A 12,606-nucleotide genomic window follows, 5' to 3' on the forward strand; every position below is an offset into this window, starting at 1 on the left:
TACTTTGATGTGCACAGTTTTCCCTGTTATCTTAAAAACACAATCACTGTATTCAGAAGCATTTCCTGCTGGTGGCTCCCGAGTTTCCCAAGCATGCTGATTCCAATCTTTCATTTTAACATTTCCTTGAGTTATAGTTTTAAGATGGTTTCTGTCTTTTGTTTTTGAAAGGACTTTCTTCTTCGGGGGTTTTAGGTTGAGCCTGGTCTGCTGCTGCAAATCTTTTGATGAATTCTTCCCTTCCTCTTGAATTTTTTTTGTTTGCGTTCATCTCCCTTCTAGCCTCAATTTTCATTACTGTGAATTTTTGGCCCTTTTGATTCTTCCCATTTAAACTTCATTTCTGAAACACATTTGGTTACTTTTCCTAGTCCATTTCTGAGTTTTTGCAGCTCTTTGTTCACAAAGTTATGTTTCATATTCGAGCTGTCTCTCCTGTACATTGGTATACTTTTTTCAAGTTTTGATTGTTTGAAAGGTTCTTCAGCTCGTTTTGAAATTTGCTCTTTATTGCAGTTTTTGTCATGTAGCTGAAACATGTGTACATTTCCATTGCTACCTGTGTACAGGTCCGTTGTTTGCTGGAACTGGATTTATCTCATTTTTGTCTTTACCCTTGTACCTCTCTGTGTGGGATTTTATCACAATCTGTTTTTATTTTCCACATATAAATGAGACAGCTTATTGGACTATTAGGGGAAAATTCATGTAGAGTATTCTTTTCTCTCCTTTTTTTTTCTGTGAAGTGTTAAACAATATTATCTTTTCACAAGTCATGTCTTTGTCTCTCCAGGATCAGTCCGAGTCATGAAAACTTCCTGCCTCTGACTCGGTGTCTTCTGATCTTAGAAAGGTCTTTTTTGTTACCTTTAAATGTGTTTGTGGCTCTGTACTTTTGAATTCTGTCTCAGATCCTGCCTTTTTGGTCACTTTTGTTTATCTTCTCGGATCTCCAATACTTCATTTTAGATCCAACTCACAGCAGACCGTTTTTGTTGCTTGAGCTAGGTGAATACGTGTCTTTACCACAAAAAAGAACAACAAAACAAAAACCATACAAAACAACAAAAAACCCAAGGCGTCTTGGAATGTGTCTGAGGTCCTTGTTAGCCAAGGCTGGTCTCATGACTTACATTCCTACCACCCTTTCCTAGAGTCCTACTGTCTCTACACTGATCTTCAGCTTGGACTGGTGGGGAAGGTTTTTTTGTAGTCTCACTGTTAATTTTCATATTTGATTGCTTTTAAAAATGATCTGTATAGAACCTGATCTTTTATATATATATATATATATATATATATATATATATGTGTGTGTGTGTGTGTGTGTGTGTGTGTGTGTGTGTGTGAGTGATTGTACTTGTTGATTTCGGAGTTTTCTCCTCGTTTACCTTTATAGTAACTTCTAATCTCTGCTGGGACCACCAAGAGTCCACAGCTGTCCGGAACTCACATTACGCAAACCCGCCGTCCATCACTCCTCTTGGGTTCCTTGTCATTGGTGTTACGCCTGATGGTGTCCATGGTTGATTTTGATTTTGCTCTTGCTACCCTGCATGCTCTGTCTAGGCTTTATGAAGAGAAGAAGTCAGCAGGTCTCCTGTTCAGAGTGACATAACTCTTACTCTATTCTAAAGTAAGATCATTGTAGAAATGTATCTTTACTTAACATTCCATAGATTTGTATAATTAAGGACAAAATGTTCACAAAGGTAAGTTAAATACTAAGATGATGAAATTATAATCTTACTTTAAATTTTACATGAGCCAGAGAAGTATATATTTAGTGTATAAACATATGCCAAATACAAATATGTACATTTTAAGGAAGATTAAAATACATGTTTTTTCTCTTTCTGTGTCCTATTCTTTTTTTACAGTCTTTACTGTTTTTTTTATTAATTTTTAAAATTTATTTTATATACCAGTCACAGTTTTTCCCCTCCTTCTGTTCCCTTCCCCCCACCTCCTTTCTATGTCCCCATTCACTCCTCAGAAAGGGTAAGGCCACGCATGGGAGTCATCAAAGCATGGCATATCAAGTTGAGGCAGGACCAAGCTCCTCCCTCTGCATCAAGACTGCACAGGGCATTCCACCATAGGGAATAGGTTCCAAAAAGCTAGCTTATGCACCAGGGACAGATCCTGGTCCGACTGCTAGGGGCCCCACAAACAGACCAAACTACACAATTGTTACCCATATGCAGAGGGCCTAGGTAGGTCCTGTGCCAGATCCCTAGTTGTCAGTCTAGAGTCCATGAACTCCCTTGAGCTTAGGTCAGTTGTCTCTGTGGGTTTCTCCATCATGATCTTGACCCCCTCTTGCTCATAGAATCCCTCTTCCCTCTCTTCTACTGGACTCCTGGAGTTCAGCCAAGTGCTTGGCTGTGGATCTCTGCATCAGTTGCTGGATGAAGGTTCTATGTTAACAATTAGGATAGTCATCAATCTGATTACAGGAGAAGGTCAGTTCAAGCACCCTCTCCACTACTGCTAGGAGTCTTGGCTGGGTCATCCTTGTGGATTCCTGGGAGTTTTCCTGGCACCAGTTTTCTCCCTAATCCCATAATGGCTCCCTCTATCAAGATATCTCTTTTGTTGCTCTCCCTCTCCATCCCTCATGTTCCCATCCCCTATCCCCTCCTTTCTACCCCCTCCAAATCCCCAGTTTACCCAGGAGATCTCATCTATTTCCCCTTCCCAGGGCTATCTTAGTGTCCTCCTTGTTACTTTCTCTAGGTCTGTAAATTGTAGCCTGGTTATCCTTTGCTTTACCTCTAATATCCATTTATCAGTGAGTACATACTGGGTTTGTCTTCTGGGTTTGGGTTACCTCACTCAGGATGATTTTTTCTAGTTCCATCCATTGGCCTGCAAACTTCACAATGTGTTTTTTACAGATGAGGGATGCTCCATTGTATAAATGTACCACTTTTTAAAAAAAAATCCATTCTTTTGTTGAGGAGCATATACATTGTTTCCAGGTTCTGGCTATTACAAATAGTGCTGCTATGAACATAGTTGAGCATGTGTCCTTCTGGTATGATTGAGCATTCCTTGGGTATATGCCCAAGAGTGATATTGCTGGGTCATGAGGTAGATTGATTCCCAATTTTCTGAGAAACCGTCATACTGATTTCCAAAGTGTCTGTACAAGTTTGCATTCCCACCATAGTGGAGGAATGTTGCCCTTACTCCACATCCTCTCCAACATAAGCTGTCTTCAGTGTTTTTGATCTTGGCCATTCTGACAGGTGTAAGATGATGATATCTCAGAGTCATTTTGATTTGCATTTCCCTGATGATTAAGGACGTTGAGCAATTCCTTAAATGTCTTTCTGCCATTTGAGATTCTTTTGTTGAGAATTCTGTTTTCTGCTTCCTATTCTTAATGTGCCAATCTTGGCACATCCCGTGTTAATTTTGTGACTGTGCAGACTTAAAAAAAAAAATCCCCATTTTCAAAATTGGCATCTCCTTTAGACAAAAGAAAAGACAACTGTTTGTTTTTTTTCTTTTCTTCTAAGACAGGGCCTCATGTATCCCAAGCCAGTCTTGAACTTCCTGTGTAACCAGAGACGATCTTGAACTTATGATCCTTCTGACTTGACTTTCTGAGTTCTAAGATACAGAGGCATAGACCGACACTCCATTTCTGTGTGCTGGGGACTGACCTTATGGCTTCATGCACGTTAGGTCTGCACTGTACCAACTTGGCTACATTTCCAGCCCAAGATGAAACATCTGATAGACATACTTACACGTGCCATGTGTAAGAGAAGAAACATTAATTAGTTAGGCCTGAAGCACCTCTGACTCCATTGTGACTTGAGACAATTTGCCACTGTTTGGGCACCAAGCAGGGCAGCTTGCTCATCTGGGAATATGGAGCCAACATTACGTTGTAAGGCATTCTTGAGTGTCGTCATAGCCCATTATAACTGTTGAGAACTTAGAAAACCCATAGTAAAATTTGAAAGGATAACTCAGTTCTGTATTCATGCTCACACTTTTTTCTTTACTTTGTTGAGCTCCACAGAGTTAGATTCTATGAAGTCCTAGCATTGCTTCTTTCTGAGAAAATACATGATAGATGAGCTCAAATCTAAGACATTCAGAATGACAAATTATCTTGGAATGAATACTTAATTTAAACATCTGGTTTGATGATACAATATGCAGCGTGTGAGTGACAGCGTGAGCAGTTGTCAGGGGAACAGAAGGATATTCTCACTTTGCAGCTTTCACAGTCACAACAGGTTATAGGGGAACTCTGGGAGGCTGGCCCGACTACTCCCAAGATGATGCTAGGGGCTGTTCCTTGTGTGGAATCCTTGCATCCCACACCAACGGAAAAAACGTAGACCTTGAAAGAAGCAACATCACTTTGGTCTTTTAGCTAATGCATCTCTCAGTGTTGAACTTCCTTCTCTGGAAGCAAACACAGAGAAATTCAAAGAATCCTGGGTACTGTGAGAATGTCAGCAGGAAGAGGAAGCAATCAGGTTAATAGAAGTCCAGGGCAGCGGCCTGAAGCAGCACAGAGGAGCTGGAATTATTTAGGGTGCCCAACTTTATGAACATTCTACAATTCAGGGTGACAGTCATCTTGAGGAAGGAATTTAAATAAGCAGTCAAAGTGGTTTCAGATTGAGATGAATTTTTGAAAATAAAGATTTAAATTTTTTTTTCCCGAAGTTGCAAGATGACAAATGGATGTGGCAAGATTGGCACATTGAGAGCAGGAAGCAGACACTTTGTGAAAAAAGAATCCATGGCACTGTTTGGAAATGATATCTATTGTCTATTTTACATCTTTTATTCTCTCTTACACATGGTTTTTTGGATTCTGAAAAACTTTTCTGTGCGGATTATAAAAGACTTAAGCAAATTCATGAATTCTAAGGAGGGGAAGGAAGAAGGAGAAACTAATAGGAAGTTCCTTTTCTTTAATTTCACGTCTTGCTACAAAAGAGACACTCCATACATGAGTGGTTTAAGAACTTTAAACCTATTCTCATCCTATATGGCACAGCATCCTGGAAAAAGCTTGTTGCTTCTGTTTGAACAGCACTAAGGAGTACTTGGCTTATCACATAGCTCACATGCCTATTTAGCCCCATCCTCTCCCCTGATCCAGCTGCCATTGTGAAGCAGAGGATGGGATGGCTTCCAGCAGGAATAGTCTCTCGTAATTGTGACTTTGGCCTCTTCTGCTTTTTAAGTGAGGGGCTCTTAGGAAGAGTCTTGAAATCACTGGAATTTCTCCTTTTTCTTAGGATGATAGACTAGAACCTTTTGCAACATAGGACCTGTCAGTCCACCAGGATCAATGGTTTGCAATTTGTTATTCCAAAGAGCTGGGCTTTGTTGGGCCAATGAAAGGGTGGCATGGAGACCCCTCCCGGAGTGAGAGGTGGAATGAGTGCCAAGTGTGCTCTGGGCAGGTTTAGATACACAGGTTCATGGGCACCACATTGAATGGTCATCTGTTCATTCATATTTCACTCCCTCAACAAATAATCATTGAGTTCATTTCTCACTGCCAGAGAGTAGTTTGTAACACAATATACAAACAGAATCTCGGTGTCATGGGGGTGACTCTCCAGTGGTGGAGATAAATAAGAAACATGACAAAGAAACTATATAGTTTGATACAGTGATGTATGCTAGAGTAATGGAGGAAAGAGAGTAAGAGAGCTTCTGTGTGTCCACACGTGTGCAGGATCCCACGAATTTGGATTAGGCTGACTAGGGAAAGCTGTGCTGAGCTGATAAAGTCTTTTGAGTTAGGTCTCTGTCTTAGGGTTTCTATTGCTGTGAAGAGACACCATGACCACGGCAACTCTTATGAAGGAAAACATTTAATGGTCTGGCTTACAGTTTCAGAGGTTTAGTCCATTATCTTCATGGCAGGACATGGTGGTGTGCAGGTAGACATGGTGCTGGAGAGGAGCTGAGAGTTCTACACCTTGCAGGCAACAAGAAGTGGTCTGTCTCACTGGGCATGGCTTCAGCATATATGAGACCTCAAAGCCCGCCTCCACAGTGACACACTTCTTCCATCAAGGCCACACCTACTCCAACAAGGCCACATTTACTAATAATGCCACTTCCTTTGGGGGCCATTTTCTTTCAAACCACCACAGTCCCCAAGAAGGTGATGAAAGGAGCCATAGAATTTCAGGGGCAGGCAGAGCCTAAGTATTGAAAACTGCACTGCAAAGCCTTGAAGTGAGATTGTGTTTGTCATGTTTGAAAAATGGTGAGGTCCGTAGAGGAGAGTACATACACCAGGGCTAGCCAGAGGTGAAGTTGGAGGTTCTGCAAGAGGGGTCAAGTCATTCAGAGTCCTTGATTTTTACACACACACACACAGAGTGCACACACACACACACACACACACACACACACACACACACACACACACACAGAGAGAGAGAGAGAGAGAGAGAGAGAGAGAGAGAGAGAGAGAGAGAGAGAGAGAGAGAGAGAGAGAGAAGCTTTTGACATGTTTTGAATGGCCTGATTTCATATCTTAAACAGTCTGTGTTGAGAATAATCTTCAGGGCAGAGAGGAAGAACCAGGAAATGAGCTAGGAGATAGCTGAGAGCTGGTTATGGTCTGTAACATATTGCTTACTAGCTAAGTCCCAACAACCAGCACCAGAGATTGCCTAGTAGCTGTTTACCAGAATCTGGATGGGGTAGAGAAGCTGACGGTAAGCAACTCTGAGCATAACTGAAGGAGACCACGGGTTCCCTACTTCTTGGCCCAGGACTCCCATAGGGCTCTTGTGTTTCTGCTGTTGTTGCTTTGTGGTCCCTTCCTGTGAAAGACCCAGTGTCTGCAGTGCCCTTTTCGATGTTTTACGGGAGCAGTGGCTGACCTAATGTCCTTGCTTATGAGCTATGTCTGTTCTAGCAATCACTTTGAAGTTTGGAGGATGTTACAAAGCCCTTTCAGATACTGGCTTGGGTCCTGGAAAGGAAAAGAGACTTTGATATCAAACCTGGTTAAATCCAAATAAACTATAGTTTGGTGAGTGTTATTGTCCTAGTAAGAATCAATTTAGCTGATAATCTACTAGTCAGTGTGGGAAACACTAAATGCCATTAGTACAAACATCTGGATATGGGATGTCTCTGAACTTTCTTTATGACAATCACAATGTGTCTATAAACTTAGAATTATTCTAAAATAATAAGCTTATTTTAAGGTAACTCCCAACCAAAGCACAGTCATGACACCTGCATGACAGGCAGGAGGCTCATGAGTTGGAGGGCAACCTAAGCTACGTATAAGAGGTCCTTTCTTAAAAAGCAAAGCAAGACAACCCACCTCCCAAAATAACACAAAAACAGACCAAAAAAAAGTCTCCTGAAAGAAAAATCATACGAGTGTGAAAAACGTAAAGGATCTCTCACAGACATGTTCTATGTACTTACTCTTTTTTTTTCCACATCCCTTTAAGAAATTGGCTAACATACAAGTTACATCTTGTTATTTATTTTTGAGACAGAGTCTCCTTATATATATACGTGAAGATGACCTTGAACTTGTGATTCTCCTACCTCCTCCTCCCGGGTGCTGGGATTGCAGGCACGGGGCATCATACATGTTTCATAGGATGCTGAGGATAGAAGCGGGGTTTTGTGTACTCTAGACAAGTAGCCCTGTTTCCAGCCCTTCATTTCACTTGGATTAAGCAGCTGTTTCTCAGAGCTGGGTGACCATTGACATTAATGAGGTAACGAGATTTTAAGCACACCCCAAGACCACAGACAATGATAAAAAGCCTTCTACACAGTGCCTGGCAGTCGGCCTTGGGATGGTGTGAACACACAGCCCAGCCAGCCTTTGCCCTTGATACCCTCTTCTAAAAGCAGGTTAAATCGCTAGGCTAAATCCACCCTATTGGACTTAGTCTTTGCTTTTGCACACTCTTTTCCAGAGGGAAAAAGCTACAGTAATAGTATCGAATGAACAGAGAAGCGGAACAATCCATTTGATTCCCAAAGACGGAGGGTTTTAAATGTGGGGCCCGAGGCTATCTGGATCTTTCCGCTTGAGATCACGATGCAAAAAACCAGGTCAGAGTGTTGAAAAGCGGAGAGGTTAGGCTGATTTAAGGAACCAGTGTGGCTCCCACGTGCCTTACATTCCTTCCTGATGGTACAAGGTACACCCTGGTTAGGAAACCAGCTTCTTTGCTTTGCCCTTGAATATATAAAGAACAATAAGGCTGCTCAGAGGCCGGTGAAGGACTTCCTCACATCTGATCACGTTTTTTATCATATCTGATACCTGATCTTGATTATTTACAGGATGTTTGTTTTTATTATCTATGAGCTCTTGTGGCAATTCTGCCAATCTGAAGTTAAAATATTTTGGGGGGTATATTGAAAAAAAAATCCGTTTGAAGCTTCATCAGCCGTGTTCACTAATTCTTGGATGGGATAGCGACACTGAGGGGCGGATGTTTACGTCTAGCACTTTCTAAAAGGAAGTTAGGCACTCATTTATTGGGGATGTTTTAAACGAACCTGCTGGGCTGAAGGAGAAAAGAGGGAAGGTTTAGCAGTCTCTCCCACTTCTCAGACTCCGAGGAGGAGGGATGGGTAGAATTGCCCCTCCCCGTGCTCTCACAGGTAGGGCCGGTCTCCTCACCTCCCCCCACGCCGCTGGCAGGGGCTCTACCGGAGGGTAGTACTTAGGCACATCCCAGGCCACCGCAGCCATGAACCATTTGAAGTCTTTACACTTGAGTCGTTTGCGCAGCTCCTTCTGGGCAGAGATGTCCCCGGTGGAGAGGTGCCTGTACTCTGGCCGCCGCTGGTAAATGTACTCAGCAAATTCATCCATCCAGGTTTCGGCCACACGCTTCAGGTTCTGTGCCGCAGAGACAAAACAACAACAACAACAACATCAACAAAAAAGAAGTTAGTTATTGGCTCCTCCGCCCAAAGGATCATTTTACTCACATCAGAAACCGAGAAGAGGAAAGTAAAAGAAACGAGGTGGTGTCTGCAGGCAGCCGTGGCTGGTGGGTTATTAACAGTGAGAGTTTTCATACCGACGACAAGGAGCCTGATGGGATTAGCCAGTGGCTTAGCACACTTTCTGCTTCCGGCCCGGAGTTCAGCTGACAGTATGGTAATTAATTACCAGAGCTGGAAGAAGCTCTTCTCACAAAATTTCCCTCCTGTTATTTAATGTGGATATGTACTTATTTTATTTTTTACATCCAGCCGAAGGAGTTGAAACTGGAGAGAATGCAGCTCCCCTTAGGTATCTAATTACTAATTACTTGAAGCATTTCGGGACACAGGCGTTCTGGAAAGAATAAGGCAGAGTAAGCTGCTATTCTTCCCACCCACAAGTGTAGAGACACTTAACAAAAAAAATTTTTTTTTTCCAATACTGTGACATGGACGCCAACCAGAATTTAGTAATTTGCTGCATTTGGAAGTGGAAGGAAGGGAATTAGCTGAGAGCCAATCTCTTCACAGTGCTTCCTGGGGTGAAGAAGTCAGAAGATGGATGACAGGAAAACGAACATGTTCCTTAGGATTAGAAGAACTGTGGGCTGAGAGTAGGAAGGCGCTCTCTTCTCTCTCTCTCTCTCTCTCTCTCTCTCTCTCTCTCTCTCTCTCTCTCTCTCTCTCTCTCTCTCTCTCTCTCTCTCTCAACAGGGTCTCACTATGAAGCTCTGGAACTCGCTCTGTAGACCAGTCTGGCCTCCACCTCTCAGAGAGCCACCCCCTTCTGCCTCCGGAGTGCTGGGATTAAAGGTGTGTGCCACCACGCCGGGCCTGGAAGGCTTCGCTTTTGCTGGCTTTGGGTCTGAGCAAGTTGGTTAGCCATGCTGGGTTTCAGATTCTAAACCCGAGATGGCAAGAGCAGTGTGTGGGGTGGTTGTAGGAATAAGTGAAGCAGCGTTTCTTGTAAACGACTTACAATTAGTCCACAGCAGCAGCTATTATGAAAACTAAGCTGTCGTTATGAGTACGAGGAAGGGTTCGGGATTGGAAATGGACGAGCCTGGGTATTAAGCTGGCCACCACAACGCAGGTCTCTGGGAAGGAAGTGGAGTGGAGATGAGATGCTGTCTGACATCCCTTCACATTTTCCGGCGTTCAGCAGTGTGCAGAACAGCTGCACTTATCTTCAAGGTGCCGGTTTGATGCCTTCAGCTCTACGACCCTCGTCGTAGGCTGGTGTCCCACAGACTCTGGTTATCGTTCTTTCCCAGTTTAAATTGTTTATTTTAAGGGACTGGTTTGTGTAAGCATTGACCTGACCCACTTTCTCGTTGGCTCTGAGAGGGCAAAATGACTTTGATGGCTGGGAACTTCGGTAAGAGCCCAACATAAGTGATTAGAATAAAACCAGTCGCTTTATCTTAAAGAACTGCTATGGAATCTTAAGTCAGATATGAACCCCGAGGTCTGCTGAAGCCACAGCTGCATTTTATTCCTAGTGGGACTGTACACTCTACTCCACTGTCTTCAGGTAGAATGCCTATCTGCCTTGTCCTTGCTTCACACCCTCCTCAGATTTCTTGGCCATGTTTTCTAGATGGTGAGCACTGGGGTGGACTCAGTTAGCAGAGCATAATGCAGAAGGAGAGCCACAACACCGCTCTCATTTCTTGGCTTCCTTGTTTTCTAAGATGCTGGTGCATAATGAGGCTGATAGTGAAATGACACTGAGATTGTAAGAATCACCCCTGAGACATCCCATTGGCTTCCTTTGCTTCCTAATAGTCCATCAGTATTGTCTCTCTCATGTGGCTTTCCTCTTTCACTCCAGTGAGTCTTGGCAGGCGAAAGTGAACCTTGTTTTGTGATACTCCACCTTCACCACTGATTCTGTACTGCCCAATTCATTAGAATTCTGTACTGTCCAATTCATTAGGGTTCTGTACTGCCCAATTCATTAAGGTTCTATACTGCCCAGTTCATTAGAGTTCTGTATTGCCCAATTTATAGGAAAGGAAGCCACTGATTCTTGAGGAGGCTTTCGCTCTGTGATGGAACAGTCTACCCTGTGCATACATGTCTTTCTAATTTCCTTTTATATGACATTTCTATAAGAAATGCATTTGGTGTTCACTTGTCTTTAGACAACTTTAACAAAAAGATTAAAAAACATAGTAGGCAATGTTCATAACTTTAAAACTTGATAATCAAAATTGATATTAAGATAAAGTTCTCACAAACCCCTAAATTATAATGTAGAACACAGAAATATTTAACACTTACTTATTTTATGTCTTTACAATAAATGAAAATAGCCAACAAATTTGCAGAAAAGAATGATAAAGAGGTAAAGGTGTAAATTACTCTGGACAATGAGAAAGAAACTTTATGAAAAGATATATGTATAAATATATATATGTGTGTGTGTGTGTGTGTGTGTGTGTGTGTGTGTGTGTGTGTTTTATATTATAGTAGCTTGCAAAAAGGTCTTGCCATGAAGGAATCTATTTTGATTTGAATGAAAGAGCATTTTTAATTGTAAGCACCAAAGTTAGAGATAAAAAACAAATAAGCAACAAAAACAAACAAGCAAACAAAAATCCCCAGAGAATTTGTTGTTTTGTAGTATAGGAGCTGAGGCTGATGGAAAGCTGTAGATATAGCAAGAATCTATTGCCCTGGTTAGTATAATATATAAATTCTGACTATATGGGCCACAGAGTCACCATAATCCAAAACATTTGGTGAATATAGTTTAAAAATCTGTATTCCACCAAATTGGAAAATCTAAAAGAAATGGATGAATTTTTGATATGTATCCAAGTTAAATCAAGATTAAATAAACAATCTAAAAAGACCCATAACCTCTAGTGAAATAAAGGCAGTAATTAAAAGTCTCCCAATAACAAAAGTCCTGGTGCAGATAGACTCAATAGAAAATTCTGTTGGAACTTCAAAGAAGAATTAATGACAATACTCCTCAAATTATTCTTCAAAATAGAAACTGAAGGGCATTTCCTAATTCTTCTTATGAGGCCACTACTACCCTAATATTAAAATCACACAGTGATTCAAGAGAAAAAGGAAATTATAGACCAACATCCTTATGAACATAGATGCAAAAATTCTCAGTAAAGTACTTATAAACTGAATCTACAAGTGCATCAAAAACATTGTCCACAATGATCAAGTTGGCTTCACCCCAGAGATTCAGGAATTGTTCAACATATGCAAATAGATAAACCTAATCCACCACATAAACAGTCAGAAAGACAAAACCACATGATCATTTCAGATGAAGAACAGGCCTTTGACAAAATCCAGCACTCCTTCATGATAAAAATCTTGGAGTGATCATGGATACAAGGGACATACCTAAATATAATAAAGGCAATACACAGCAAGGCCATAGCCAATATCAAGTTAAATGGAGAGAAACTCAAAGATATCTCACTAAAATCAGGAAGAAGACAAGGCTGTCCACTCTCTCCATATCTACTCAATATGGTACTTGACGTTCTATCAGGAGTAATGAGACAACTAAAGGAGATCAAAGGGATACAAGTCAGAAAGGAAGAAGTCAAAGCCTCTTTATTTGGGGATGATTATGCTTTTATAAAT

The 12,606-nt window shown here is 41.6% G+C and overlaps 1 protein-coding gene across 1 annotated transcript in view; it reads right to left on the bottom strand.

Moving 5' to 3' along the window:
* The window catches only part of Galntl6 (polypeptide N-acetylgalactosaminyltransferase like 6), a 1,088,908-nt gene that overhangs the window by 51,426 nt on the left and 1,024,876 nt on the right, over window positions 1-12,606 (bottom strand). The window contains exon 10 of the mRNA XM_052752327.1: window positions 8,672-8,893. Coding sequence (XP_052608287.1) covers window positions 8,672-8,893 — 222 coding nt within the window. The remainder of the gene's footprint in view (window positions 1-8,671; window positions 8,894-12,606) is intronic.

The sequence above is a fragment of the Peromyscus californicus genome, unplaced genomic scaffold (genome assembly GCF_007827085.1).
Source record: "Peromyscus californicus insignis strain IS unplaced genomic scaffold, ASM782708v3 Scaffold_23__1_contigs__length_62951481, whole genome shotgun sequence".
Lineage (NCBI taxonomy): Eukaryota > Metazoa > Chordata > Mammalia > Rodentia > Cricetidae > Peromyscus > Peromyscus californicus.